The sequence below is a fragment of the Chondrus crispus genome, genomic scaffold, assembly GCF_000350225.1.
Source record: "Chondrus crispus Stackhouse genomic scaffold, scaffold_375, whole genome shotgun sequence".
Lineage (NCBI taxonomy): Eukaryota > Rhodophyta > Florideophyceae > Gigartinales > Gigartinaceae > Chondrus > Chondrus crispus.
The window spans coordinates 19,814-44,445 of NW_005179269.1; the positions used below are offsets into that span (position 1 = coordinate 19,814).

General features: G+C 53.2%; 9 protein-coding genes; 1 reads left to right on the forward strand and 8 right to left on the reverse strand.

Annotated features, from left to right (window-relative positions):
• Window positions 1-4,378: 4,378 nt before the first annotated feature.
• Window positions 4,379-5,290, reverse strand: CHC_T00000935001 (hypothetical protein). The gene has a single exon (XM_005718163.1). The coding sequence runs from the start codon at window positions 5,288-5,290 to the stop codon at window positions 4,379-4,381; it is 912 nt and encodes a 303-aa protein (XP_005718220.1).
• Window positions 5,291-5,296: 6 nt separating this feature from the next.
• Window positions 5,297-5,404, reverse strand: CHC_T00000936001 (hypothetical protein). Its single transcript, XM_005718164.1, has one exon. It carries the CDS (start codon window positions 5,402-5,404, stop codon window positions 5,297-5,299), a length of 108 nt encoding a protein of 35 aa, XP_005718221.1.
• CHC_T00000937001 (hypothetical protein) lies at window positions 5,404-9,120 on the reverse strand. XM_005718165.1 is given in 2 exon segments: window positions 5,404-5,652; window positions 5,653-9,120. 1 exon segment carries the CDS (start codon window positions 9,118-9,120, stop codon window positions 5,653-5,655), a length of 3,468 nt encoding a protein of 1,155 aa, XP_005718222.1. The 3' UTR covers window positions 5,404-5,652.
• Window positions 9,121-10,489: 1,369 nt separating this feature from the next.
• On the reverse strand, window positions 10,490-10,762 carry CHC_T00000938001 (hypothetical protein). The gene has a single exon (XM_005718166.1). It carries the CDS (start codon window positions 10,760-10,762, stop codon window positions 10,490-10,492), a length of 273 nt encoding a protein of 90 aa, XP_005718223.1.
• Window positions 10,763-12,083: 1,321 nt separating this feature from the next.
• Window positions 12,084-12,953, forward strand: CHC_T00000939001 (hypothetical protein). Its single transcript, XM_005718167.1, has one exon. The coding sequence runs from the start codon at window positions 12,084-12,086 to the stop codon at window positions 12,951-12,953; it is 870 nt and encodes a 289-aa protein (XP_005718224.1).
• An 87-nt stretch (window positions 12,954-13,040) lies between these two features.
• Window positions 13,041-13,358, reverse strand: CHC_T00000940001 (hypothetical protein). The gene has a single exon (XM_005718168.1). It carries the CDS (start codon window positions 13,356-13,358, stop codon window positions 13,041-13,043), a length of 318 nt encoding a protein of 105 aa, XP_005718225.1.
• A 107-nt stretch (window positions 13,359-13,465) lies between these two features.
• Window positions 13,466-13,600, reverse strand: CHC_T00000941001 (hypothetical protein). Its single transcript, XM_005718169.1, has one exon. The coding sequence runs from the start codon at window positions 13,598-13,600 to the stop codon at window positions 13,466-13,468; it is 135 nt and encodes a 44-aa protein (XP_005718226.1).
• Window positions 13,601-13,602: 2 nt separating this feature from the next.
• Window positions 13,603-17,738, reverse strand: CHC_T00010165001 (Histone deacetylases (HDA1 superfamily)). Its single transcript, XM_005718170.1, has 4 exons — window positions 16,974-17,738; window positions 15,512-16,763; window positions 13,963-15,320; window positions 13,603-13,929 (listed from the first exon to the last, which is right to left on the reverse strand). The coding sequence occupies exons 1-4, from the start codon at window positions 17,736-17,738 to the stop codon at window positions 13,603-13,605; spliced, it is 3,702 nt and encodes a 1,233-aa protein (XP_005718227.1).
• On the reverse strand, window positions 14,894-15,406 carry CHC_T00000943001 (hypothetical protein). Its single transcript, XM_005718171.1, has one exon. It carries the CDS (start codon window positions 15,404-15,406, stop codon window positions 14,894-14,896), a length of 513 nt encoding a protein of 170 aa, XP_005718228.1.
• Window positions 17,739-24,632: the final 6,894 nt, after the last annotated feature.

Here is a 24,632-nt window from a genome sequence, read left to right on the forward strand (position 1 = left end):
TTCCGTCATCCGCCCGCGCTTCGAAGTCCCCGCGCGATTTGAGCCGAGCTACCCGGTTGGCTTCGAGCCGGAGAGCGTCGCGCACTTCAAGACCTTTTGCGCACCCGGAACTAGCGCAGGGAGAACTGAGGAGGCAGCCGGACTCTACGCATCCGCTGCGTACCTCACCCACGCCTCCAACACACTCACCCAGGCTGTTGAGGACCTCATCGAGTCCGTCGAGAAGATCCCTGAAGACGCCGACCCCGAGGCGATCCGTAAAATCCGCCAGGCAATCGTATCTCTATCCGACGCCCAGCTCTGCACCTTTGGAGTATACGAACTGGCTGCGTCCCGCTACGAGGTACTCGCCGGTAAACAAGGGGCCACCGGGGTCGCTGATCCGGAGGTTTTGTCGGCGTACATTGACGCCCCTGCCGCGTACAGTTCCGCAGGCCGCCAGGCCTTCCGTCGCCAGCAGGTGCAGGCAATCAAGTACGCCACCCAGCTCGCCGGTCGGCACAGGCGGAGGAGTCCGGCGGAAGCTGTTCAGCAGCTCCGGCAACCGGACGCCACCCCCAGAGCGAATCACCCCCGCAGTCGCGGCGGAGGAAAGGGAACTGGGAGAGGCGGAAGCCAGGGACGAGGGCGCAAATAGGAATGGTCCCACCGTCCGTGGGTGTGGGCCTGGCGTGGAGGGCTTGGAAGGAAGTCGGCGCGAGCGACTGGTTGGTGAGACAGTTGCGATTCGGACTGAAGCTCCCGTGGGTACGGAAGGTCCCTTACCAGCGGCCGAGGTCTTACCCGATGAACGTAGGAGAGCGCGAGTTCGCTTCGAAGGAGATATCGAGATGGATCGCGCTCGGTTTCGCGCGGAGGGCGACCCCGGGGGAGGGCCGCGACCTGAGGCGCCAAGGGCAGCTATTCCCGGCTTTCGTGACGGAGTCGGCAGGCAAGAGGAGGTTGGTGATCGACTACAAGAGGGCGAACGAGTGCATGGAGTCGAGAACGTTCCGCATGGACCAGCTGTCAGACTTGGCGGCAGTGCTGCGTCCTGGGGACTGTCTCTTCAAGGCCGACGTCAAAGACGCCTACTACCACCTCAGACTGAGGCGCGTGGACCAAGAGCGCTTGGCGTTCCTGATCGGGGACGAAGCATTCGTCCCGCTTTGCATGAACTGCGGCCTCGCCGTTGCGCCGTGGTTCTACACGAAGGCGATGAAGCCCGTCGTATCTTTTATTCGCTCGCTTGGACACCGCATCTTCTCGTACCTCGACGACTTCTTCGGCGCCGCCAAGTCGTCGAGGGGGTCCGCCACCGAGAAAAAGGACACCGAGCAACTGGGCTCGCTCATGCGGACACTGTTCCGCAAACTAGGACTACGGCTACACCCCGACAAATGCTTCTTCAGGGGGGAGAAGCGGTTGGAGGTACTCGGCATCGTCGTCGATACGTGCGCGCAGAAGTTCATGCTGTCCCCCGCCAAGCTCGCGAAGGTGGAGCTAGGCGCCCGTCGCGTCCTCCGATACGCATCCTCGCACCGCCGCTGCGTTCGCGCTCGCATGCTGCGCGGGTTCGCAGGACTGGCAAACTCCGTCTCGCCGGCCGTGGTGGACTCTCGACTCCGACTCCGAGAACTGTTCACGGCCCTCAGCGATTCGGGGAGGCCGGGATTCGCACCGGGTACAGTAGAGAAGGCCGAGAAAGGGGTTATCATACCTCCCTCAGAAAATTTGCTTCGCAGGCCACTCCGTGGGGCTCCTTGCGGAGGGCACCGATTTTCCCCCTCCAGGGGTCCGCCTCGCGATCCGCGCCTCTCGCACGCCGCAATTCGCGACCTCCAATGGTGGGCGAGTTTGAGCAAGAACGTACACGTGGAGAGGCACCTCTGGCCCGCGCCCGAAGTGTGCGTCTTCACGGACGCCAGCATGGCAGGCTGGGGAGCTGCATACCAACGCCCTCGAGCAGTTCGTCGGGTTTGCTCGGGGGCGACAGGTACAGCTCGTCACCGACTCGCTGGTCACGGCATACATCGTTCGGAACATGACAAGCCGCTCGCCGCCCCTCCACGCCAAGCTCCGACGACTGCGACGTCTGTGCGAGCATCACGGCGTCACACTGTCGACGCGGCACCTCCCGTCCGTTTTAAACTGCTGGGCCGATCGTCTTTCGCGCCGCCGCGAGAGCTTCGCCTGGGAACTACCGCCGGACGCTCAACTGCTCCTCGAGCGCCGCTTCCGTTCGCGTCTCACCCCACTCGACGGCAACGCGCTCCCAGAGTCGCGCAGACCGCCCGGAATCCCCGTCGTCGTACCCCGACCCGCGTTGCTCGGCGTTTGGGCGCGCGCTCTCGCTACCGCCGGTCGGGGAGTGATGATCGCTCCCGCGTGAACGGGGCAGCAGTGGTATCAAACAGCTCGCGCCTCGGCGAGCGTTCACCAAATACCGTGCCTGACCCCGCCGTGGAGCTCTGTCGCCTTCAGGTTCAAGCAGCGCAACGCTGGCGTACACAGGGGACTATAGGCGCCACCAGTTTACTCGGGGAGTTAACTGGATCCCGCGTAGCGGCACACCTTCTTGGGCGGACACTGTCACGCAGTACCCAAGGGGGCTACCAACGGCATTGGGAGTCTTTTGTTCTGTATTGCCAATGCTGTTCGCAGCCCGCGCTCCCTGCCGCCCCGCGCACCATCTCATGCTACATAGGGACGATATACGATCGCGGGACGGTGCGAGGTAGTTCGTTGCGCCCCTACATCGCAGTAATCGGAGCACAACATCGCCGGTTGGGCCTGACAGACCCCACCGCTCATCCGCTCGTTCAGGCTACGCCACGTGGCTTCTTGGCACAGGACGCCCGCCGGACTACTGGTCCACCCTCTCGATCGGCCCCACTTCCTGCTGCGCTCGCCGCTCAAGGCCTATACCGTGCCCTGACCGCCGCCTCACACCAAGAACTGCAGCGTTGGGGATTGGTCGCCTTGGGCTTTGTAATTTGCGGGCGCCCTACGAGCATCCGCAATTTACGGCGTGGCGACATTCAGCTACTCGATCCGGCAGCCGTTACGCTACAGATGTTGGTCTTCAAATATGGAGAGACTGGTGCAGCGCCCCGTATTGCACTACGCATACCCTCTACTGGTATAAGCGACCCTGTCATTGTGCTACTGCAGAAGTTGGTCGCCGCCGCACCGCGCGATAACTCATTCCTATTCCCAAGCAGTGGGCCTATACTATCGGAACCGGCATCCGCCTCCTCTTTATCGGCGACGTTACGGGAGCTGACTCAACGTACCCCTCCACCTGCCGGAACGAAATTCACACCTCGATCTCTTCGAAGTGGGGGAATCTCAGCCGCCTATGCGGCCGGTGTTCCGCTTCCAGTCATCATGCGCCTGGCTAACCACCACACTGAAGATGTGGTGCATCGCCATTATCTTGACGCGCTCACTAGCGTCACACCTGCTGCACGGTTGTTTTTTGCGCGCTTCACGCGCAATGCTGGGCATCCGCCCAGTCTCGCGTAATTGGCAACAACAGCGCAGGGGTCATGATTACGGTCAGGTATCCACGGATCACCATGTAATGACCTACGCCGCGCGATGCCTGCGCGCCTGCTCTTGGACACGAGTGCACGCTGTACACTTGGCCAAGAGGACGGCGTGGCTGCAGTACTATACAGTACATTCCGTCGGCGCGCAGGCAGGCGAACCGGAAGAGCCAGTCATCCGCTTCTCTACCCTCCCTTCCCTTCTCTCGCGGCTGCGCTGGCAGCCATTATCCGCTCTGTTGGTGTGTTAGGCCCATTAGGGGCGTAACACGTAGAATATTCGACCCTCGATACCACAATAGACGTAGAATATTCGACCCTCGATACCACAATAGTTCAAGTTATTCAATTTACTTCTCCTGAATAAAATGATGTGTCACGAGGCAACAACAGCGCAGGGGTCATGATTACAATAGTGTCTGTTCCGCATGAAGAAAACGCGCTAATCAGTTTGATCAGAATTATAAATATTTTTCCAAGCGTTGTTGCAGAGCGGCTGCAGGATCACTGCCGAAGAACTGACATTGTGCATGTGAAAGGGAGCAAAGTTGCTCATCTTGGATAAATTTTGCTATTATTTTGGTTGTTCAGTTGTGGGGGGCCTGTTCAGTTTAGGGGGGTACCCACGTTCTTCCACGCAGTGCTCCATAAGAATCTCATTACAGTGGAAGGTGATGATAGAGCGATGAACGGATCCCTTGTTGCTGTTCACAGCATGAAGTTTTCGAAAAAAAGGGTAACTGTAATGTCTGTACAGCAGGTACTGCGTACAGTACCCTAAAGGTACCGTTGGTACCAATGGTATAGTACATCCGGTACATTACTGTATACAGGAGCCGACTGTTGGACTATGGGATATTCCTTACAGAACTCTCGTAGAAAATGCCACTTGAGGGTTGCGTAGGCGACATCGGCGACATGTCCCGTTGCTTTGGTGCCTGCGCACAACATCCTTCCTGTTTCCCTATGACCACTTCTCGTCTGAAGGCTCTGACAACGACGTCGTCTTCAGGAGAGGAGGAGTGCTGATCCGCTCTCAAGCGACGCGCCCGTCCGCGTGTGATGACGGACGTCATCTTACCACATGCAGAATCGGAGAAGCGGGACATCCGCCCCGTTCGCATCGGCTTGCCGGGCGGCACAGTCCATGAGTTTGAGCTTGATGTATCCCAGCCTGTCTCTACCGTCGTTTCACGCATCTTGGAAAAGGAGAAGCTCGACCCAGCTTTGGTTCGCATTAGAATTATCAGCTCGGGAAAGCTTGTTCGCGACCATGACATTCCACTTGCAGAGATACTCACGGAAGGCTCCTTTCTACACGCCGCTGTGTCAGAGCGACCGCGACCGTCGCACCGCCAGGGTACGGAAGGCACGGAAGAAACGACCAGTGGAACTGGTGAACGAGGCGATGACGATCCCTCCCTAATGCTTTCTACTGTTGATGTCAACGGTGACGTGAGAATAATTATCCCAAATCTTACGCCGAGGGGTTTCCAGAGACTATCTTTAGCAGGCTTTAGTGACGATGAAATCAGACTGATCCAGCGACAATTCCGGCTCATGCGGCGAGAAGCAAATGCAAGAAGCGATAGTGGGGAGGAGGATGATGACTGGCTTCGAGAAGTTGTGGAAGGAGAACGCCAAGCGTCAGTTGCGGGGGAAGAGGAAGTTACCAGGATACGGATACAGCAGCCAGACCACCGCAATTTGTTGAGTTCCGGCGCAGAGGGCACCAATGGCGACTTTCTTATGGGTTGCATTTTCGGTTACCTCCTAGGCGTCATAGTTCTTGTCCTACTACTCGACAGTAACGCAACGCGGAGGTGGCGCGTGGGAATCATAGCTGGTGTTGCAACCAACTGCGCGTTTGGCATCCTCAGAACGAGTTTATTCCTACGAGGGTCTATCTCTGCTGCGCCGTAGTAACATACTCAGTATTGCTCATGCCGCGGCAGTGCTTCGGTTCCTTTCTCTTGTTTACACCACTCAGTACGAGCTATCGTTTATCAGCAGGGTATAGAGCTCACTGCCCTGTTTGCTAACTTCAGTATCTTCCTTGTACAGCCATACTTTCCACTGCTGATCTTGTAACAAGTTGGAGCAATATGTATCATCAAAAGACTCAAGCAGCAGCTAACGATACTGTTGCTCTCATCAGTCTTGCAACTTCTGGGAGACAGCCAAGTTTCGCGAACTCACCATTATCAAACGCACCTCTTGAAATGACTTCTGCTATCGCAGACTCTCTCAGACCTATTCGTACCGCGGCCCGGTACAGAGCTGTGCTTCTCAGCGTTTTTCGCGTTTCCATGTCGTTTGCAGTACCAAGACCCTTGACAAGAAGTACCCACAGATCCCTTTGGCGCTCAACACAGCTATACCACACGTAGTCCAGCGTCTTTTGTGCATCACTCGAAGCGACGTCAGAATACTGCAGAGCTTCAATAGCCATCGCAACTTGGTCAGAAAGCCTTTCGCTTTCCGTTGCTGAGTTGTCCATGAGCTCTCGAATGACTACGTCGCAAGGTCGTAGGGTGCCTGCGTTGGGTTCCAGTTCGGCCTGAAGATTGGTATGCAGCAGCTTCCCAGATATGTAGTCGAAGTTAGATGCAGTCTCACTAAATCGATCCTGCACACCACCGGCCGTCACTTTCAAAGCAAGTTTCGCTATACTGCTTAGTACGGCTGTATTTATGGCTGACCCCTCCTTTCCCGGCACCGCAACTCTCTGCGTTTGGGAGACCAAGCAAGACGAGGCCGCCCCGTAATCCCCCTGCGAGATGTAGTGGATCCATGACAAGTTCGACAGTCTTCCGCGTTCTGTTGCGAAGTATTCCGACAAAAGAGTGTTAAGTCTTTCAGAACGACTGAAATGCGCGTCTCTGACGCTTTGCTGACTACCGCACCCTTGTAACAAGAGGTGAATATGTCCGCGATCTTCAAGCCACTGGAATGAAAACAGTCCAAACTCCTCCCCAAACTTTTCAAGTCCCTCTTCCATGAATTTGTCGAAATCAGGTGAAGATATTTTTAGAGCAAGCATGGTGCCGTAATCGCCATACTTTTCTGCGAGTAGGAACGCTTCATCTCCCATCCCGCTGTTGCGAAGCATATCTAACGCAGACCGGACTTCTTTTCCACGAGCCGTGTTTTCAAAGACGAGATCGGTTCGTCGTCGCTTCTGGGGCTTTGATTCTCCCCATCGGCGGCCTTGCTCCTTAGAGCGGTCATTCCAACGACCGTGCTCGAGAGTTCGAGACAAGAGCTCGTCGACGACAAAAACTGCCGCGTTCATCACCAGGGATTCGTCTGATTGTCGGCTCCTAGCACCAATTAACAAGGCTTTCTGCGCAATCTTCATCAGCGTGTTCCCACAAGTTCTAGAGTCAGACATCCAGTTGCCAATTCCATCCATTCCGGTAGGCATGGCCTCGAACAACTCGTCCGCTTCGGCACGTGCCTCTTTTGCTCCTTGTACGGTTTCAATTGCCGCCTCACAACTGAGAAGAACTGTAGTTTCGGCTGCACGCCTATACGCTTTCCAACTGCCCGCTGTAGTGTCACCAGCCATATCCTGCTCCGTCTGCATCCTGGAAATAGACTCGGACATGCAGCGCTCCAACGCAGGTAGAAATCGGTGAAATTCGTACGGATACCGATATAATCTTGTCGCGGCCTCATCTTGAAGTCCATCTTTTGTTTGTTCCGACGCCTGGGTACCGCCAAGCAAAAGAGCCGACTTCAACACGTCTTGACCATAGGTTATCGTTTCCTCGTTCTCTACGTTGTCCCGCCTTGTCCTCGAAAGGATATCACTTACAGCTCTCTCGCTTCCGATTCCCGCCCGTGATGTTGCATCATTGAAGCGATAGCAGTATCCTCCTGCCGCATGCCGATTTTCTAGATCTCGGACGCGACGAGCAGCGGCGAGTTTTTCCCCGTCCGTAATTACCTCGAACCTCGATTGTACCGTGATAGCATCCCAAATGCGGTCTTCTGTGACTGACGGAGAGTCAGGCCTAATACCTGAGAAGATTTCAGAATCTGCGAGGAACGTCAGAAAGATCCTGTGCTGCCCAGATTTCTTCTCCAGCTCCGTGTCGATCAGCAAAGTCAAGGGAGCAGACTCGGGATCGTGATCTGAAACTATAATCTTTCTGCTTATCAGTAACACGAGTGCGCTGAGAGATTCGGACACATCAAACCCTTCTGCTCTAAGCGATTTCACTAACCCTCGCAAACTCGCTTTGGCTGCCCCCTTTTGGTCTGCGGAGTACTGTAGCAGGCTCCTCCAAAGATCAGGAACAGCTGCGGAAACGGACGCCAACCCCGCCAGTGGCACATCCTCATCCAAGCTGATCGGGGCGGGAACGGACGAGGAAACAAGCCAAACGCCACCAGAATGAATAAACGCGGCAATACCTCCAGTTGCCGATGATTCTGGAAGTCCATAAGACGCATCAACCATGCTTAAGACCTTCAAGTCAGAATCGACAGTGGTGCTTCCCTGTACCTGTCCTTCTGATGGAATCCCTCTGGCCACGGAAAGCCATGCCATGGTCTTCTTCCCCTCAACGTAAAAGTACGCTATGTCCCCTGAGACGACCATCAGACACTGAGAGTCCGGGTCAACATGATCATCATTGAGCGGAACTACCATTTCGGTTCGTCTTGGAATCGAGTTGCTAGAACGCACGTCAAAACAAACAATCTTGTGTCCCATGCCGGCCTCTGAACGACTCTGTACTAAAAGAACTGCGGTATCATGAGTAGTCATCCCTGCGCTCAATACGGACCGCCTGGAATCGCGCCCTCCTTCAAAATCGAAAACACTAAAACTCCAGAGCCTACCCTCCGGTCCCCATCTCTCGACATCGCCAGCCCTTCTCACGATAATAACCCCCGGTTGACCTGTCGTCGGGGAACAGGCGACAATTTGGTGCGGTCCGCTTCCATTCTCCCAATCGTCATCTCGACCGCCGGCGACCGCGCCGATGGACTTGATTGCAGAGTAAAACATGGCACCGAATCTGATGGACCCTGTGTCCGCATCGCTTGAACGAGGTAACGGGTGTACTTCAAGTCTTCCGCCACGGTCACGAACAATTGCAGCAGATCCACGGCCGCCGAATATGTACAAGGATCCATCGGTGGAGCGGCACACGTTGAGAGCTGGTGGAGCGGAATCATCGCTTACGCTTGAAGCCAAAGCCGAACCCAAGCGGACTTGTTCAGCACGTGGGCGGGACCGCGAGCGGACATCTACAGAGTTGTATACGCGTAGGGTTCCATCGCGGGTCAATGCGGCAACGGCGACGGAGGTTAAGGTATCAGTTCGCTGCGACAAGGTCCAAGTGGCGAGCGATGGTGGATGCGGATCTTGGTGAGATTGGAGAGGAATGGAGACGGAATCTAAAGCAGAGCCAACGGCTATCGCGAAAACTAGGGCATGAGAGGAGTTGGCAGATGCGATCACGGCATAGCCGGCGACTGCAGAGCAAGATGGAGCGGAGTCCGAAGGGAGCGAGGACATAAGGTCTTCAACCTCTGCTGGGAAATCGGTTTCCGCAAATCGCGCTGAGGCCGCCATGACGACTGATGAAGGTGTCTCGGGGAATCCAGTGAAGCAACCTAAATCCCGGACGAGGAGGGAGCGTGGACAAGGCGTAAGAGGACGGAATGCCTTGATTCTCTTTCAGTCCGTCTTGAGGGTAATTTCTTGAGCCAGGTCAAAACGGATCAATATCTTCGTCTTCATAACTATGCCCATTCACCCTTTTAATTTAAAATTTTCACAACACACACGGGATACTGTCGATCTACAGTATGTTTATTGGACAGTTGTCCTCATGCTGTACAGTGTGAGGACAGTTTTTGACATATTTTTTTCTTGACTTGCACTTTCTCAATAAGAAAGAAAAGGGTACCCCCGCAACCGAACTTGACTTTTGCCATGAGACTAAAAAGAACTTTGTGAGAACTGCATGTTTTTCCTGGTCGTTTTTAGATATGTCTAGAAAAGAAACTTTTTTAAAATCACCTTAAAACCGCATGTAAAATAACTTCGAAACCAAAAACGTCAGTTTAAAAGGGGAAGTAGGTGCTCAATCTGCACTAAATTCTTAATCTTCCGGCTTGTTCAGAGCTGCTATCCCAGTGTTCTGCAAGATGTTATTGCCGAAAACAAGCACGTCAAGGAAATAGTGTCCAAGACAGCTTTTAAATAATCAATTTAATTTATATGTTTTTGCAAAACAAGAGCTGTCCTCATATGAGGACAAGCCCCGGTCTGATAGACATTACAGTAGTTTTTGTACACGTGTGTCTGTAATGCATTGAGGAATTCAGAGCTCTTCTGTGCACAGAAAGGGCGCACTTGAACATTTATACAAAAACAACGAACTTCGAAGGTATTACCGGTAAAAATTTATCGCACTTACATGAATCCCGAATCGGAATTCTGTCATGTCGGGATTTCCGACATGACAAACAATATGACCAATTAACACCGAGAAAAAGCCCAGGTTTCGAAACAAGAAAAGCATACTTTGCCGCATAAAGTATCATTGCTGGATCCGGTTTTGCCGGGGCAACAACGTTGGGTGCCTTGTTGGTTAGGGAGCACACAAGTTTTTCAAAAACGACGAGGGCGGCGCAAATCGCCCACGGGCGGTTCCAACAGCAACATGACAGACCATCACCTAAATTCCCGCCAAACTTTGCCGCGACATCGGAATCCATGCACCCGTTCTCTCCCCCATGGCCAATGAGTCGTGGCTCACTATCCCATCACTTCAAGACTCAACTCTCTCCTGCCAACTCGTCCTTCTCTCAGGGTTCACCGCCCCTCTGTCTGCGCCTTCTGCTAGCGATACGTCCATACGAGCCGAAACATGGCTCCCCGCCGCCCAAGCTCGCGGATCCGACCCACCCCAGACCGGTATGTCCCGCCTATCCGCTCAACCACTCCGCCTTTGCGCTATCGTTTTGTACTGACATGTGAACTCCTGCCTTTCTTCATACAGCAAGCAGCGGTCGATTACCAGTTTTTTCGCCCCCCATTCATCTTCCTGGGTCTCTGCGCGTCCGTCCGCCTCTTCGTCAATGGCATCGGAGCGTGCTCGCCCAACGGCTTCGAAAACTGAACACCTCGCGGAGAAACACACGCGAGCACCTTCGCAGTCAAACCCAGACAACAACGCTTCGCGTGCTGCAGAAGGGCTAACGCACATTGACCTGCTATCTACAAATTCAGCTCCTGGTCCGCCTCGAAGTGCTTCTGACTCCAAGAAGGAGAAATACGAGACGCACGTGCAAACGATTCCGGGCAGTGGCAGAATTCGCGTATCGCAAGTCGCTGATAATGGCCTTAGCCACAAAATGGAAGTTGATTCATCGGAAGCGCCACCGCCTCGCAAGTCGCGGCTAAACGACAAAGAGCGAGACCTCCGCACTCACCTCAGGGGTCTGCAGGACCCTTCCCAGACGAAAGCTGCGATCAAATCCCCCTTGAAGCGACCCAAATCAGATCAGCCATCCGCGTCTCCTAAGCGAATGAGGACCCAGGACAATACTAGTGCCAGGGAGGGTGTTCTTACCCCTGCCGCACTTGTGACCTCTGGTGTTAGGTGTGGATCAGATGACGATGAGTCCACTCCCTCAGGCTTGAAGAGTGGCCCATCACCAGTAGGCACCACCGCATCTGATGAAGACGATGATTCCGACGACGAGGATACATACGCTGAGCTGCGTAAGTACAAGCAGACTCAAACTTCCCGCAGGTCTTCTCGTCTGGGGAAGGAAACTGTTCGTTTTGACCCAGCTTCGGATCGCATGTTCGCAATAGGGTCAAGTGTTTTCGGTGGCTCCTTGTTCGGAGAGCGGATATCGTCCAAATCGACCACAACAACGTTGCGGGCCATCATGAGGGAACGGAGCGCCCGTGAACGCCAGCAAGAGCACATTGCTCAAGTACGAGAGAACATGGCTGACGAGAAGAACACATTAACCGAGAAGGAGGCCGTTTTCGACACAATGGCTAGGGAAGAACAACGAAGAGAGGCGAAGAGGGTCGCCGACCTGGACAAATTCTCCGCCCCAATCCCACTTTTCACAACTGCTGCCACTCTTCCAGACGTCAAAAACAAGTACATGCGCAAGCAATCGGGTCAAATTTCTTGGCATTCGCTGCATCACATGGCCTTAGAGATTCTAAGGGCTGGCCGCGATGGCGACAGAGCTCTACCTCTGCTTAAGCCTATAGTAGACATGAGCTGCCGTGAAGGAAGTCCAAAGCGCTTGTTCGGAATGGCAGACCTAATTTTTCATTTGCTCATCTATGATGAAACGATATGCAAGGCAGGAGGAACTTCTCGGGATTCCTTGATGAGCAGCTTGGTGGCATTGTGCGAAAAAAAGCTCGTGGACTCTGGTCAGGGACGACTGCCTACTCTGGTGTCTATCCTCGAGTCATATGGGGCCTTCTTCGAGGATTCAGGAGTTCCTGAAGTATATACGATGAGAACAGCATCTACTGATTCGTTGGAAGCATCGATGGGCTCGGAGGATGTCAACTATTTATCCGAACTGACTGTTAAAGCAACAAGAAACTTGAAGAGAGCCTTCATTTATGCTGCCTCAAGAGTTCGACTCAATGACAAGCTTCATCGAATCATTAGTCGGAAGATATACAAGCAGGACCGTGAAAAGTCAATCCTGTACACACTGGGTGTTTGCGTGCGAGTTTTGTTGAGCGTATTCGGGGCTCGACTCGCCACAGAAGTTGGGTACTTGGTTGCCGCAGTGCTTTCCCGTGTAAACGAAAAGCATTGGGCTTCATTTCGAAGGACAGCGGCAAAGTACATTCTGTCTATCACTACACGTCTGGGGCTTCACGTTGAGCTCGTAGCCCATCTCTTGCCGTACCATACAGACAGAGCGCGATCTCTCGCACTTGACGTTGGATTTCTATCGTTGATGCAATGGTCCTGCGGTCCGGGTGATTCTCCAAAAACAAGAGAGATTCATGCTTGGGAACCTAGCTCGAGCGCGAAAGCTGCTGGGGTCGGGGTGATTTCATTCTGCCTCGCTGATCTGGCTGATTTGGCAAAGCACATTCCGGACTTTCAGAAAACGACAAATGTTGAGTGGGCATGTGGCATTGCAAGAATGCTGAAGCAAATTCTAGCGGACCAGACTACGCTAGAGCGACGAGATAACGGTGAGCTGAACGCAATTCATCAGTCTTTGACAAAACTCCGATCTTGCGCACACCGTCTAGAGTTCGGGCTTGCCGTGCAAGAAATGCGACTTGCCCTGGATGCGTTGCTGCTTGCACTTCGCGAGTTGGTGGGAAAGACAAGATCGGGAATATCTGAAATATCTCCAAAAGCCCGCTTTGAGAAAGTGCAAACTCATCTGTAGACATGGCAGAAGAATCGCGCAGCCAATTCGAACATACGATCTGGTTTACTATTTTATGCCTTGCCCACTACTGCAGTATAGAGGGCGCTATTTATACAGTAACAATCGTGACAGACACGCATGTCGCAGCAGAGGGCAACCAATGTCGCAATGCTGTCGCACATACCGTAAGAAGGTACAGCATTGATGCGTTGTGGTACAGTACATGCAGAATGGTAGAGCAATTATGTTACAGCGGTGGAAAAGATTGTAAAACACCCCCCTAAAACCAGGCATTGCTGGACAGAGATACAGTGGTGGCAATAATACGGTAACAATGCAGAGGCAAGGGGAGAGGCCGCAGCCCCTGAATACAGTAATGGGAGCGCCCACTACCGTAGCGGCCGTGTGTCTCATTGAGGGCATAGCAAACTTCACAAACAATAAAAAATACCCGCCCCCGCACAACTTGAAGCCACGTTAAGCGCTTAAGCCTCGCGAGAAGCAAACCCCGGTTGCAACTGTCAAGCAGATCAATTCGTTCTACCCAAGCACAATCGCCCTTTGAGACCTGACGTGCGGTATGCTAAGAACATGGCTTCATGTACAGTGCAGTATCCCATCTCCATTCGATGCACAAAAGGACTCTTCCACGGAATGTCTCTCATTGCTATTCTCTCAACCCGCGTGCGATGAGAAGGTCGTATAAAAGTGCTCCTATCGGAGCTCCGATCTTAGGACCTACAATGTACACCCAAAAGCCATTGCGCGGGCCAGGGATGGCAATCTTTCCCCAGCCGGCCATGGCGGCGACCAGTCGGGGTCCAAAGTCGCGGGCAGGGTTCCATCCAGCTTGCGTGAGCGGCGCGTACAGTGTTATCAGCACGGCGACAGTGAAGCCGATGTAAAATGGGAGCATTTCCTTGTTCTGGATAATTTTTTGTCGTGAATCTGTCAAGGCGAGAATAACAAACATCAATATACCAGTTCCCCATGCCTCCACGAACATAGCAAACGCTGGCGAGACAACTTCCGGAGAAATTATGGTCGGCCCGAGCCCAGGATCGGGAAAGTACTCGCCAAAGGCGCGCGCGGTGAGGACGCTTTCTGCCGAGCCGCGAACAATTCCCCCTTGTTGTTCATGGTAGCGAAACAGCGGACCATAGATCATGAGATTGAAGGCGCCCCCAAGGACACCGCCGAGATATTGGGCGCACCAGTACGGAATGAGCTTGCGGAACGAAAAGTCATTGGGCCGGAACAGAGCCATGGCTAGGGAAACGGCAGGGTTGAGATGGGCGCCGGAGACGCTTGCGGTGGCGAGGATAGCGAGAGCGACGCCGAATCCCCAGACAGTGGCTATCTGCCACAGACCACTGCTGGTGTTTGTGAGGATGGCCACGCACACGGAGCCGACTCCGAAGACCACGATAAACATGGTGCCGATGCACTCTGCGACGCACTGGTGCAAGAGGGCGGCGGTGCGGGTGTGAATTGTTCCCTTTCGATGTCCTTGTCGATCGCCTGTGATATAGGCGAGGAGACGCCTGTGCAGATTGGGACGGGTCTCGGGCTGGAAGTCATCGGGCTGGAAGTCGTCGGGCGCCATGAGGACGTTGTGCTCCTCGAAGGGGGTGACGTGGTAGCGGATGACCATTAGGGGGGTTTCGAACTCCGCGACTTTTGCGCGGACGGTGAGAGTATCAGTGTGCTCGTCTGTGGAGACGTGGTCAGACCGCGGGACGTCGCACTCCATGGTGCCCTGGAGGGTGTCGCAGCGGCAGTCAACCTTGTCGTCGGGGCCAAAGTCGCAGACTGCATTGTCGAGGCTGTTGTGGTAACGGGCGAAGACGTCGCGGAAGCCCGCCAAACGGATAAGCTGGGGGGCGCCGGCTTCGACTCGGAAATGGGAGGGGTTGGTGGGGGGTGCGTGGTCTACAGGGTGGACAGGTAATGAGAGTTCAGAGATGGACTTGGAAGGGACTAAGTCTGGGGATGCCATAATGAAGGATAGAGAACAGACAAGCAGATAGTGGTTGGGACGGAGATGTGTAGCAGGGGCAGGAAGTGCAGGGGGAAGCAAAGTAGAGCAACAGCAAAGTGTTTGTGCAGAGGTCGAATGGGTTGTGCTCGTACAAGAGGCAGATACGCGAATTGCGGGGGCCCTCTGTGGTACACGTGTTGAATGTGTAACGGCTTCGGAGATTCGGGAAATATTCGGCGGCATGAGGCGACTCACGGTGACCCCAGAGTACAGTACATACGGCAAATTGCTTGCACGAAACCACCAGACACGTGGCAGCTCTATTATCGCCTCTGCCCCGCCTCCCTGGGCGCGTACAATTCCACACCTGCAGCACCTCCTTCCCCACCTCCCCGGCCTCTGTCCTCACGCCCTGCGTTCCCCGTCGCAGGCGGTACGTACAACATGCCTTCCCCTTCTCCCAGACCTGTCTTTCCTTCCCCCGCCCCATCTCCGTTGCTACCACCTTCACTTCCCTTCCCTCGCAAACCCGCACCCACGCCCGAACCCGCATCTGCACCTGCCCGCGCACCCGTGCCCGCGTCTCCCCCTGCACGGGAGCCCGCAGCCGCAGCCCCACCCGTACCAGCACCCGCACCTGCGCTCGCACCCCTCCCGTGCCACTTCTCTCTTCTCCCGTCCGCCCCACTTGACTCGCTCTTGGCATCCGCCTCCACGTTACTGTTTGCCTCGTCCCTCCCCACATCACCGTTCTCACCCGCAGCCGCACGTCTCCCTTCCGCGCCCTCGAAACTCTGCTTCATCTCCAACCCATCTCCTGACGTTCGAATAACGTCTTCCCCCCCCTCTGCACCACCTTCTCGCGTCTCCAGCTCCTTCCCATCCCGTTGCTTCTCTTCTACACCCATGTCCTCATCCGCTTTCCCCGATCCGCTCTCTCTTACGTTCTCCGATTTCGCACCCTTTTTCCCTTCCCTCTCATTGTCCTTGCGTCCATTCTCCATCCTGTCTTGTTTTGCTTCGTATTTCTCCTCAGTATAGACTCGCTTGTTGCTGTCCACCTCCATCGCGTCCTCGCTCTCCCTTACTCCATTTTCACCAACTCCATGTCCACGTCCTGTTCTCTTATCAGATGTCCCAACCAGTTCGACCTTCTTCTCTTCAATTTTCTTTCCCTCACGCACCATTTCCTCTTCTCGTCCCCGGCTAGTCAACTCCCGACTCTGCGTCACTTCTCTCCCTACCCCGTCCTCATCCGCCATTGCATTTTTGCTGCCAGTGCTTCCCAAACCATGTCCTTGTCCCCGTGACCAATCTCTCCATCCTGCACCTGAAGCCGTTGTGAGTCGAATCGACTCCACCCTATCACTTTGGTTCTCCCCACGACGTCTTGGCGAGTACTCCTCTCGTCCCAACGAGGGTACGCCAACCTTATTCTTTTCACCGTTAGTTCGCCCCATAGTCGACACTACCTTTCGCCGCGATGGGAAGTTCAAACGCTTCGGTCGCTTGCTAGACTTCCTCAGCGAACTAATGCACTGATCATCGTCCTCATCATCTGAACCTGCATAGTCAACCACTGTCTTGCGTCGGTGACTCTTATACCGCTGATCGGGATCTCTATTATCCTCCCCATCCCGAGTGTTTCGCAGAGCCACCAACGGCGATTGCCTGGGCGTGTCCATGAATTGCGTGCTTGGGGCAAAGGGCAGATGTCGCAGGTTCTCGAATATCCTCGCTTTCGTTTTCTGCAGCTCTTCAGGGGTGTTGTGGTTTTCCATGTTGCTCGGTGCGATGTGCAGGCGGAAATCGGGACCGTAGAATTCGTAGTTTTCGTTGTAGGGAAGCTCATCAGAGAGAGGTGCATCCACCGCCCGAGACGTTTCATATGCCCAGCACCTAGCCACATTCCTCACGGTGTACCCTCCTCCACCCAACAGCAGCAGCGGCACGGTGTATCTCTTGAAGAAGTCGACGCACTGTGAATGTCCGAACAGACTCAGATTGAAACAACCCAACCGATCTCCCGACAGAGAATCGGCCCCACATTGTAGTACGACGGCATTCGGTTGGTACCAATCCATAATTCGCGCCATAACCGGCACAAAAATCTCGCGATACGTCTCATCATTGATTCCATCTCGCAGTGGGAAATTAACCGAGTAATGTTTCCCTCGACCAATGCCCACGTCAGACACATCTCCTGTCCCAGGAAAGTAGTCTCCAAACTTATGGAAACTTGCAGTCATTACTCTGTCTGTGGTATAGAAGGCCTCTTCTACGCCATCGCCATGATGAATGTCAATATCCACATACAGCACACGCGGATGGACCTTGAGCAACTCGAGGATGGCCAGGACACAGTCATTAATATAGCAAAAACCAGAAGCCTCCGCTTTCTTCGCATGGTGCAATCCTCCCGCCCAGTTGATCGCAATAGAGCTATCACCGGAGTTGAGACGAGCGGCGCCTGCCAAGGATCCGCCTGCGGCTATCTGGCAATACTCAAAAAGGCCGTCAAAGACGGGGCAATCCTCGAGAACGTTAAATCGGCCTAAGGAGGGAATCTGCTCTGTGAGCATTTCAGGAGTAATAACTTTGAGAAAGCTGATATATTCGTCGGAATGGAAGCGGGTCATGTCGCGCTCTGAGGCTCTTGGCGCGGCGAGAACATCCATTTTGTCAAACAATTCGTAGGCAACGAGGAGGTTGTGCGTCATTCGCATGCGATGCGGCTTCATGGGATGGCCCTGCGCATAGTAGAAGTTGCCAACGTCGGAATCGTAGTAGTAGGCAACTTGCCTTCGAGGGGTGTAGGTCATGTTGACGGAGTGGTGAGCGGTGGCAGTGGAGGGCGGCGAGAAAGCTCTCTTTGCAGTTGACGCGAAAGACGAGACTGTAGTAAGACGAGGGAAACCAGGCGAAGTCTCGGGGACTGGGAACGAAAATGAAAAATTGTGATTTCACGGTTGGGTAGAGCAGCACAGCGATGATTGCTTCGGTTGAAGTGGTGAATGTCGCAGACGCAACAGCCGCAAGTACCAGCGAGAAAGACGGGCGGAAGGTCCTGCCTAATCCTGCAGAGAGCGAAACTTGAGCGCGACAGATAGAAGAAAGAAAGGAGCAGGCGTGCAAGTCATGCGGGAATAATGAGAGCGCTGGAATCGTCGCCGAAAACGTTTCGCCTCTGCGGGGCACGGCAAGGCAGCAAAACAGTAAGCGCTTGCGGCAAACCGAAGATCGCTGCTTTCAGAAACTGGGCCACTCGAAAGGGCCACTTTGCGGAGGACGACTTCCTAAACGCTATTCCGCTGTGGTCTCAGGTATATTATTTTTATATATTTCGAACTTTAGTGGCTTTATTTTGACTACTGACCTGTAAACATGCACCACTTGGATTTGCTGCCCATCCTTACCCTCTTCCATTGGCCTACTGTGGCAAAAACCCCGCCTCACAGCTGTTACACTGTAAAGCTGATTAGATAGCTTGATAGGTGCTCGTCGAGAGAACCCCTTTAAAATGAAACTCGGATTGGACACCTACACCGCAGTACAGTAATTAGTGTGAGCGCGGATTTACTGTGAGCGCTCAAATACTGTTATCCACACTAAATGTTGCGACGCCGCTGTCGCCGGCGGCAAAATTACTGTGATGTAGTGACAGCATGGGACCCTATATCAGAGGTTTAACGCTGTGCGGACGACGACGGTATGTCCACCCACAACATGGAAGGTTCTCCGGTTCTGGCCGCATTCGCACGACAATCGCAGAGTGTTGCGTCGGAGCCACAAGACAATGCAACCACTGCATCGCCAGCTCCCGCAAATAAGCCCCAATCGCCACCTCAAGGAGCTATTGCTCAAGGCGATAATATACCCCAGCGTAAACGACGCCTCCAACATGTTCTGACAAACACACAAAGCTTCGAAATTGTGCGTTAGATGATTACTGATGCTGAAGTAAACACTCCGAAAGGTCTCTGTGCACACACTGTCCGTCACTTCCCTAAATTTTTTAGGGGCGGCACGAATGCCAAGCGAGCAAGCCGTTATTGGAGGGATAGCCTCAATATTATGAGTGCTCATGAGCGTCACTCCAAGAACCACGGGCATACTTTTATGCGTCCCACTCTTCGTGAGATCACGAAACACTCTTCTAAGGCCCAATCTCGGCGTGGTAGGAAGCAGGCGCCCTGGGTTCGTGAGCTTTACGCCTGTTTAATCTCTGAGTTTGACCGCTTCCGCAAGAGTGGGGTTCGTTTTAACGCTCGGTTGTTGCTCACACTCGCACATTATGTCATTGTCGAAGATCAGGATGACTCTTTTGGCCCAACTACTCGTGACTCTAAGACAGGAAAGCTGATCACAGAGCATGTCAACTCACGATGGATATAGCACTTCATGCAATGCAACAACATCGTTAAGCGTTCTCAAACCGGTAAACTAATTTTATCAGGTGCCAAGATGAAATTAGGTCGAACGAGAGGTCTCTCAGCATCTTAGGGTACTTCATAGGGATTTCAGGGATGGAAAGCTGCAAGATGGAGATATTTTTAACGCCGACGAAACCCATTTTGTGATTAACATGCACTCTCACTCTACGCTTGCTAAAAGAGGGGAGGAGGAGGTTAAGTACGCTGACATTGTGAGCGGGGATGAGGGAATGACTATGATGGTCATGTTATTCGGTGGAGTCCACGGCATTGTCTGCACTCCATTCCTTATCTTCAAGAATGAAAAGTGTTCATACCCTATCAGGGCTGTTCCTGATAATGTACCTGGCGCCTGTTATCGTTCCGGGCCAAAATCGTGGATGGACCTTCGGGTTTTTCTTGAGTAGTTGCGTGAAAGGCGTGCAATTTCGCCGCTATCAAATGAAAGGGGACGAATTCTTTACATGGACAAGGTTGGAAGCCACGTTATCAATGAAGAAACGCACCGAGGACTGAAGAAACTGAACACGGAAGTCCGGTTCTTGCCGTAGAATGCCACAGACTTAGTTCAGCCGGCGGACAGCTTTGTCATACAAAAGATAAAATGTTTGTGGAGGGCCAAGTGGGACGACAAGAAAATGGAGCTTATCAGAAACAAAAGCTGGGCAGATCCGAGAAAGGGGTCATGTAAGCTAGTCAACCCTGCCAAGAGCTATTTCTTGAAGATGGCGGCAGACGTGGTGCGAGAGTTTAATTCCAAGCGCGATGAGGAAGGGCTATTGTACGCACAAAAGGCGATGGTACGCTGTGGGATGGCAACAAACGTCAACGGTTGGCGTGAGGAGCGACAGCTGTTCCCTTGGCTACAAAACATAATAGCAAAGTACAGAAATAACTTTGACGGTGAGCCTGTTTCCCGGGACATCGATTTAGCGAGTGAGCGAACTGGAACTGATGATGATCAATAAGGCGTCGATGCACTCACAGTATTTAGAAGTATCCTCACCAGAGTGAGTCACACTACATTAGCGGTCACAATAATTACTGTGAGGGCGATATTAGTGTGACTCACGCTAATTGTTGGGGAGGGCTCACGATTTTTTCCTGGGGAATAGTGTGATACAGACTAATTACTGTACTGGGGTGTACTTGCCGATGTCCGAAGGTACCCCCCCGATGGGCGTGGGGGACAGCCTGTCAGAGGTGAACACTAGATCGGCTAGTTCGTTCTGAGGAAATACCTCTCGTTGATAATCGTTGATGTTCGGCTAACCGAACATCAACGATTATCATTAATTATAAATTTATAATGGGTGAGGCTAGTCCTCTAAGCCCACTACACGAACTCAGCCTTTGGTAGAGTTCTAAAGTCTAAGCTGGTACAGGAAACCGCGGCTGAGTAGATCGGGTGAAAACCTGTCCATTTCCAAAACGACTGTACTGATGTGAGAGCGTCTTCTAGGATAGGACAGAGAACCCGCCGTGTACTATCTATATCTAACCCTTGGTCCGAGGAAAGCAAAGCAAGTAAGGCTGTGTGCTATGTGAGTAAATCCGCAACGCCATAGAAAACGGTCGCGAGCAGGTGCTGATGTTCGAATTAGCGAAGGGCGACGGGCAGCTAGCGAAAGGCAATACGCAGGAGGCGAGCGATGAAAGGACGCGACGCGAGGAGAGACAGTATCGCTATTGCGGAGGGAAGGTAGAAAGGAAGGAGGAATAAAGAAAAGGCAGAAGGCGTCCGAGAGGATAGGAGCCCAGCAACTTCATGCTGACTGCGTTGCTCTGTGCCTACCCTTTGCCCTCCCCTTTTTCGAACGCGCGCAATGGATCATCCCAAAGTTATGGGCCCAGGCGACCCTGCACCTCCCGCTATTTCGCTTGCTCCTGTAGAGCACTGACCGCCCGCTCAATCGCGGTGCTGTACTGTAATACCCGCGGCATACCACACTATCTTAAGTGACCTACCACGTGGATCCGTGTACACTAACCACCGGCCTCGTCCGGGTGTAAGCTCCATGGAGCCCTGTCGAAGTACTGACAGTTCTACCCACGTGTACCCGTGTTATCCCTCACGTTAATCGTGTCATTCCCCACGTGTCGTAGTTGTCATACCTCCCCAAGAGGAGTTTCTCCGGCCATCGCCGCCGTCGTTCAATTTAGTATTTTTTAGTTTAATTAATTATTGCTCCGACGTCGGCTAGTATATAGCCGACGTCCGACCCTAAGTAAAACGGTACGAAGCTTTGGGTCTACAACTCGGGTTTCTGGAACGGAGTCGTAGCCTCGCGTCGGTCCCCGTCCCACGACGGTACCCTGCGAGCCATCTACGTCCCGATTCCCTCCTGCCTCTACCGCGCGCGTCGTCCCGCCACGCTCGGCTCTCCGCGCGACAGCTGTCCCTACCGCTCCGCCCCTCCTGGGCTCTGTTTCTCCACATTTTCCCTTACTTTCCCTACTGCGCTTCGCGCCCGGCCCCGTACCGGTCCCTTACGGGTGGTCTCCCGATAACCCCCGACACGCGCCCCCGAACGCGCGCGCTCTGCCAGAGGGGGATCCCACACTTCCCCCTCAGTGCACGACAATATCCAAAGGCGATCTGGGATTCCATCCCAGATCAATCTCGAACGGAAAACACCCTAGATCATCAGAAATAGAAGAGTTGTACGCGAACTCTGCAGCCGGGAGAAGCGTGTCCCAATCATCTTCACGTAACGAACAATAGCAACGCAAGTAATTCTCCACCATTCTGTTCATAACCTCTGGCGAGCCATCAGTTTGCGGATGATGGCTCATTGACATCTGAGTGCGTATACCACATATCGACATCAAATGTGACCAAAACTTGGATGTGAACTTGGGATCACGGTCGCTCACGAGATTATCCGGCAGTCCATGGTGGCGAAAGATGTTGTGGAAAAATGACTCCGCCACTTGCACCGCTGTGTCCGTGTCATGAGACGGCACAAAATGTACCCGTCTCGAAAGGCGGTCGACCCAGGTGGCAATTGCATCAAATCCTCTGGCTGTCTTTGGTAGACTGACGATGAAATCGGTCGTGAACGATCCCCAGCGACTTGTAGGCACATCTAGCGGTGTGGGTTCAGTCAGCTTCTTCTTCTGTACCGTGTTCTTCTGCTACTGGCAAACAAGACATCCATGTACATATTTCTTGACGTCCCTAGTTTTGTTCTTCCAATGGTAAGCATCTAATCGGCGCAGCGTTTTTGCAAACGCAAAGTGACCCGCGATTTTGCAATCGTGTGCTAGATTCAACAAGTCACGGACACACCTGCGAGGAACACACACCTTGTCCTTCACATAAAGCAGCCCCTCATCCAAGCGGAGCAGCGGAAGTAAGCGAAGGACACGATCGCGCTGGACTTTATCACTTGGAAATTCTTGTCCTAGCCCTTTTACGACAGGGCCGAATATCTGGTCCGTGTCTTACTCCCTTTCAAATTTGAGATCTAGAGCGAGAGAGGATACTTGCATGTTGGTCACAGAGGGACTTAATTTCTGCATGACACGTGGCGCGCGAGACAACATATCTCTAAGCACGTGCACTCGTCCGGGCTTCAGATTCATGCGCAAAATGCCGAATTGCGATAACAAGTTCAGCCACCGCGCCTCCTTTCTGTTCATATTAGGCTTCGAGAACAAGTGTAGCAAAACCCGATTGTCCGTAACGTCAAATGACGAACCCTCCAGATAGCAGCGAAATCTCTTGAGAAAATAGACCAAGGCGAGTAACTCTCTCTCATTAGCAATGTAATCTTCCTCCGCAGTCGACAACTTCTTCGAGTAATAGGCGATCATCCTGTCACTTCCATTCTGATCCAACTGTGTCAACGTTCCCCCAACAGCTTTCTGGGAGGCGTCTACATGGCAACAGAATGGCATACTCCAATCCGGAGATATGAGGATGGGTGCTGTGGTAAGAGCCTTCTTGAGCATCAAAAACGCCCGGTCGCATTGGCTGTTCCTGCATTGGATGCCGGATCCTTTCTTCGTGAGCGCCGTCAGTGGTGCGGCGACCTCCGAAAAGTCGCGTATAAACCGTCGAAAGAGTTGGAGAAGCCCAATAAAACTGCGTACTTCTGTTAATGATTGCGGACGAGGCCAGCTTGTCACGACTTCTATCTTATCCGGGTTGACGCGGATACCTTCCTTCCCCACAATCATCCCCAGGAACTCTGTCTCCTCAGTTAAGAAGACGCACTTCTTCGGAGAGACATAAAGTTCCTCCGCCCGCAATCGAGAGAGCACGATCTCCAAATGTCGCAAGTGCCCCTCAGCATTTATGCTGAAGACGAGCAGATCATCCATATATACCACCATAAAAACGTCTATACAGTCGTAAAATATTCGGTTCATCAAGGTCTGGAATGTAGCAGGTGCATTGCACAAACCCATGGGCATTACAAGGTACTCAAATTGCCCATACTTGGTATTAAAAGCGGTCTTCTCGATATCCTCCGGTCGGACACGTATCTGATGGAAACCGGTTTTCAGATCCAGCTGGAGAAGACAGTTGCCTTTCCAGAGCGGTCGAACATCTCGTCAGCTCGGGGTAAAGAAGTGTTGTTCCGCGTTGTGATTCGATTTAGCGCGCGATAATCTACGACTGCACGTAGACTCCCTTTATGCTTAAAAAAGAAAAGGGAGGCCCCGAAAGGGGATTTGCAGCGCCTTATCTTGCCACTCCTGAGGAGGTCCACGACATAGCCTTTCACTGCGACGAGCTCGGCAGGGGATAACTGGTACAAAGGCCGTAAAGGTGGCTTTGCTGACACGTCGGTCTCGATTGCGTGATCGACTGCCCGTTGCGGAGGTAATCCTGCTGGTAATTCACTTTGAAATACTTGACTGTATTTTGAGAGCAATTTTCCAACGCGTTCTTCGTGATCCCTAGGTTTCCCCTTTCCCTTCTTCGTCCTATCTAGGCGATCAGACTCCACCAATTGAAAGACTTGGAAATCTTCCCTGTTACCCCTTTTTCGGACGAGAGCACGGAACTTCATAACGCCAATGTTCGACACCTTGATAGACAGCAGTTCCGAAGAACCGTTTTTCAACGGTAAACAGATTCCATCTACCAACACAGCTGGGGTATCATAATTCACGTTTGGCTTGGTGGCCACATGCCAAGGCATACCTAGCAGCACATCATAGCGGCAGTCAGCGACAGCCCAATTAGAGCAGTAGCTATGAGACCCTATGCATATGGTTCCCCGGATGATATCTTGAGATCCCGTCTCGATCGAGTCCCGTTTTGAATGG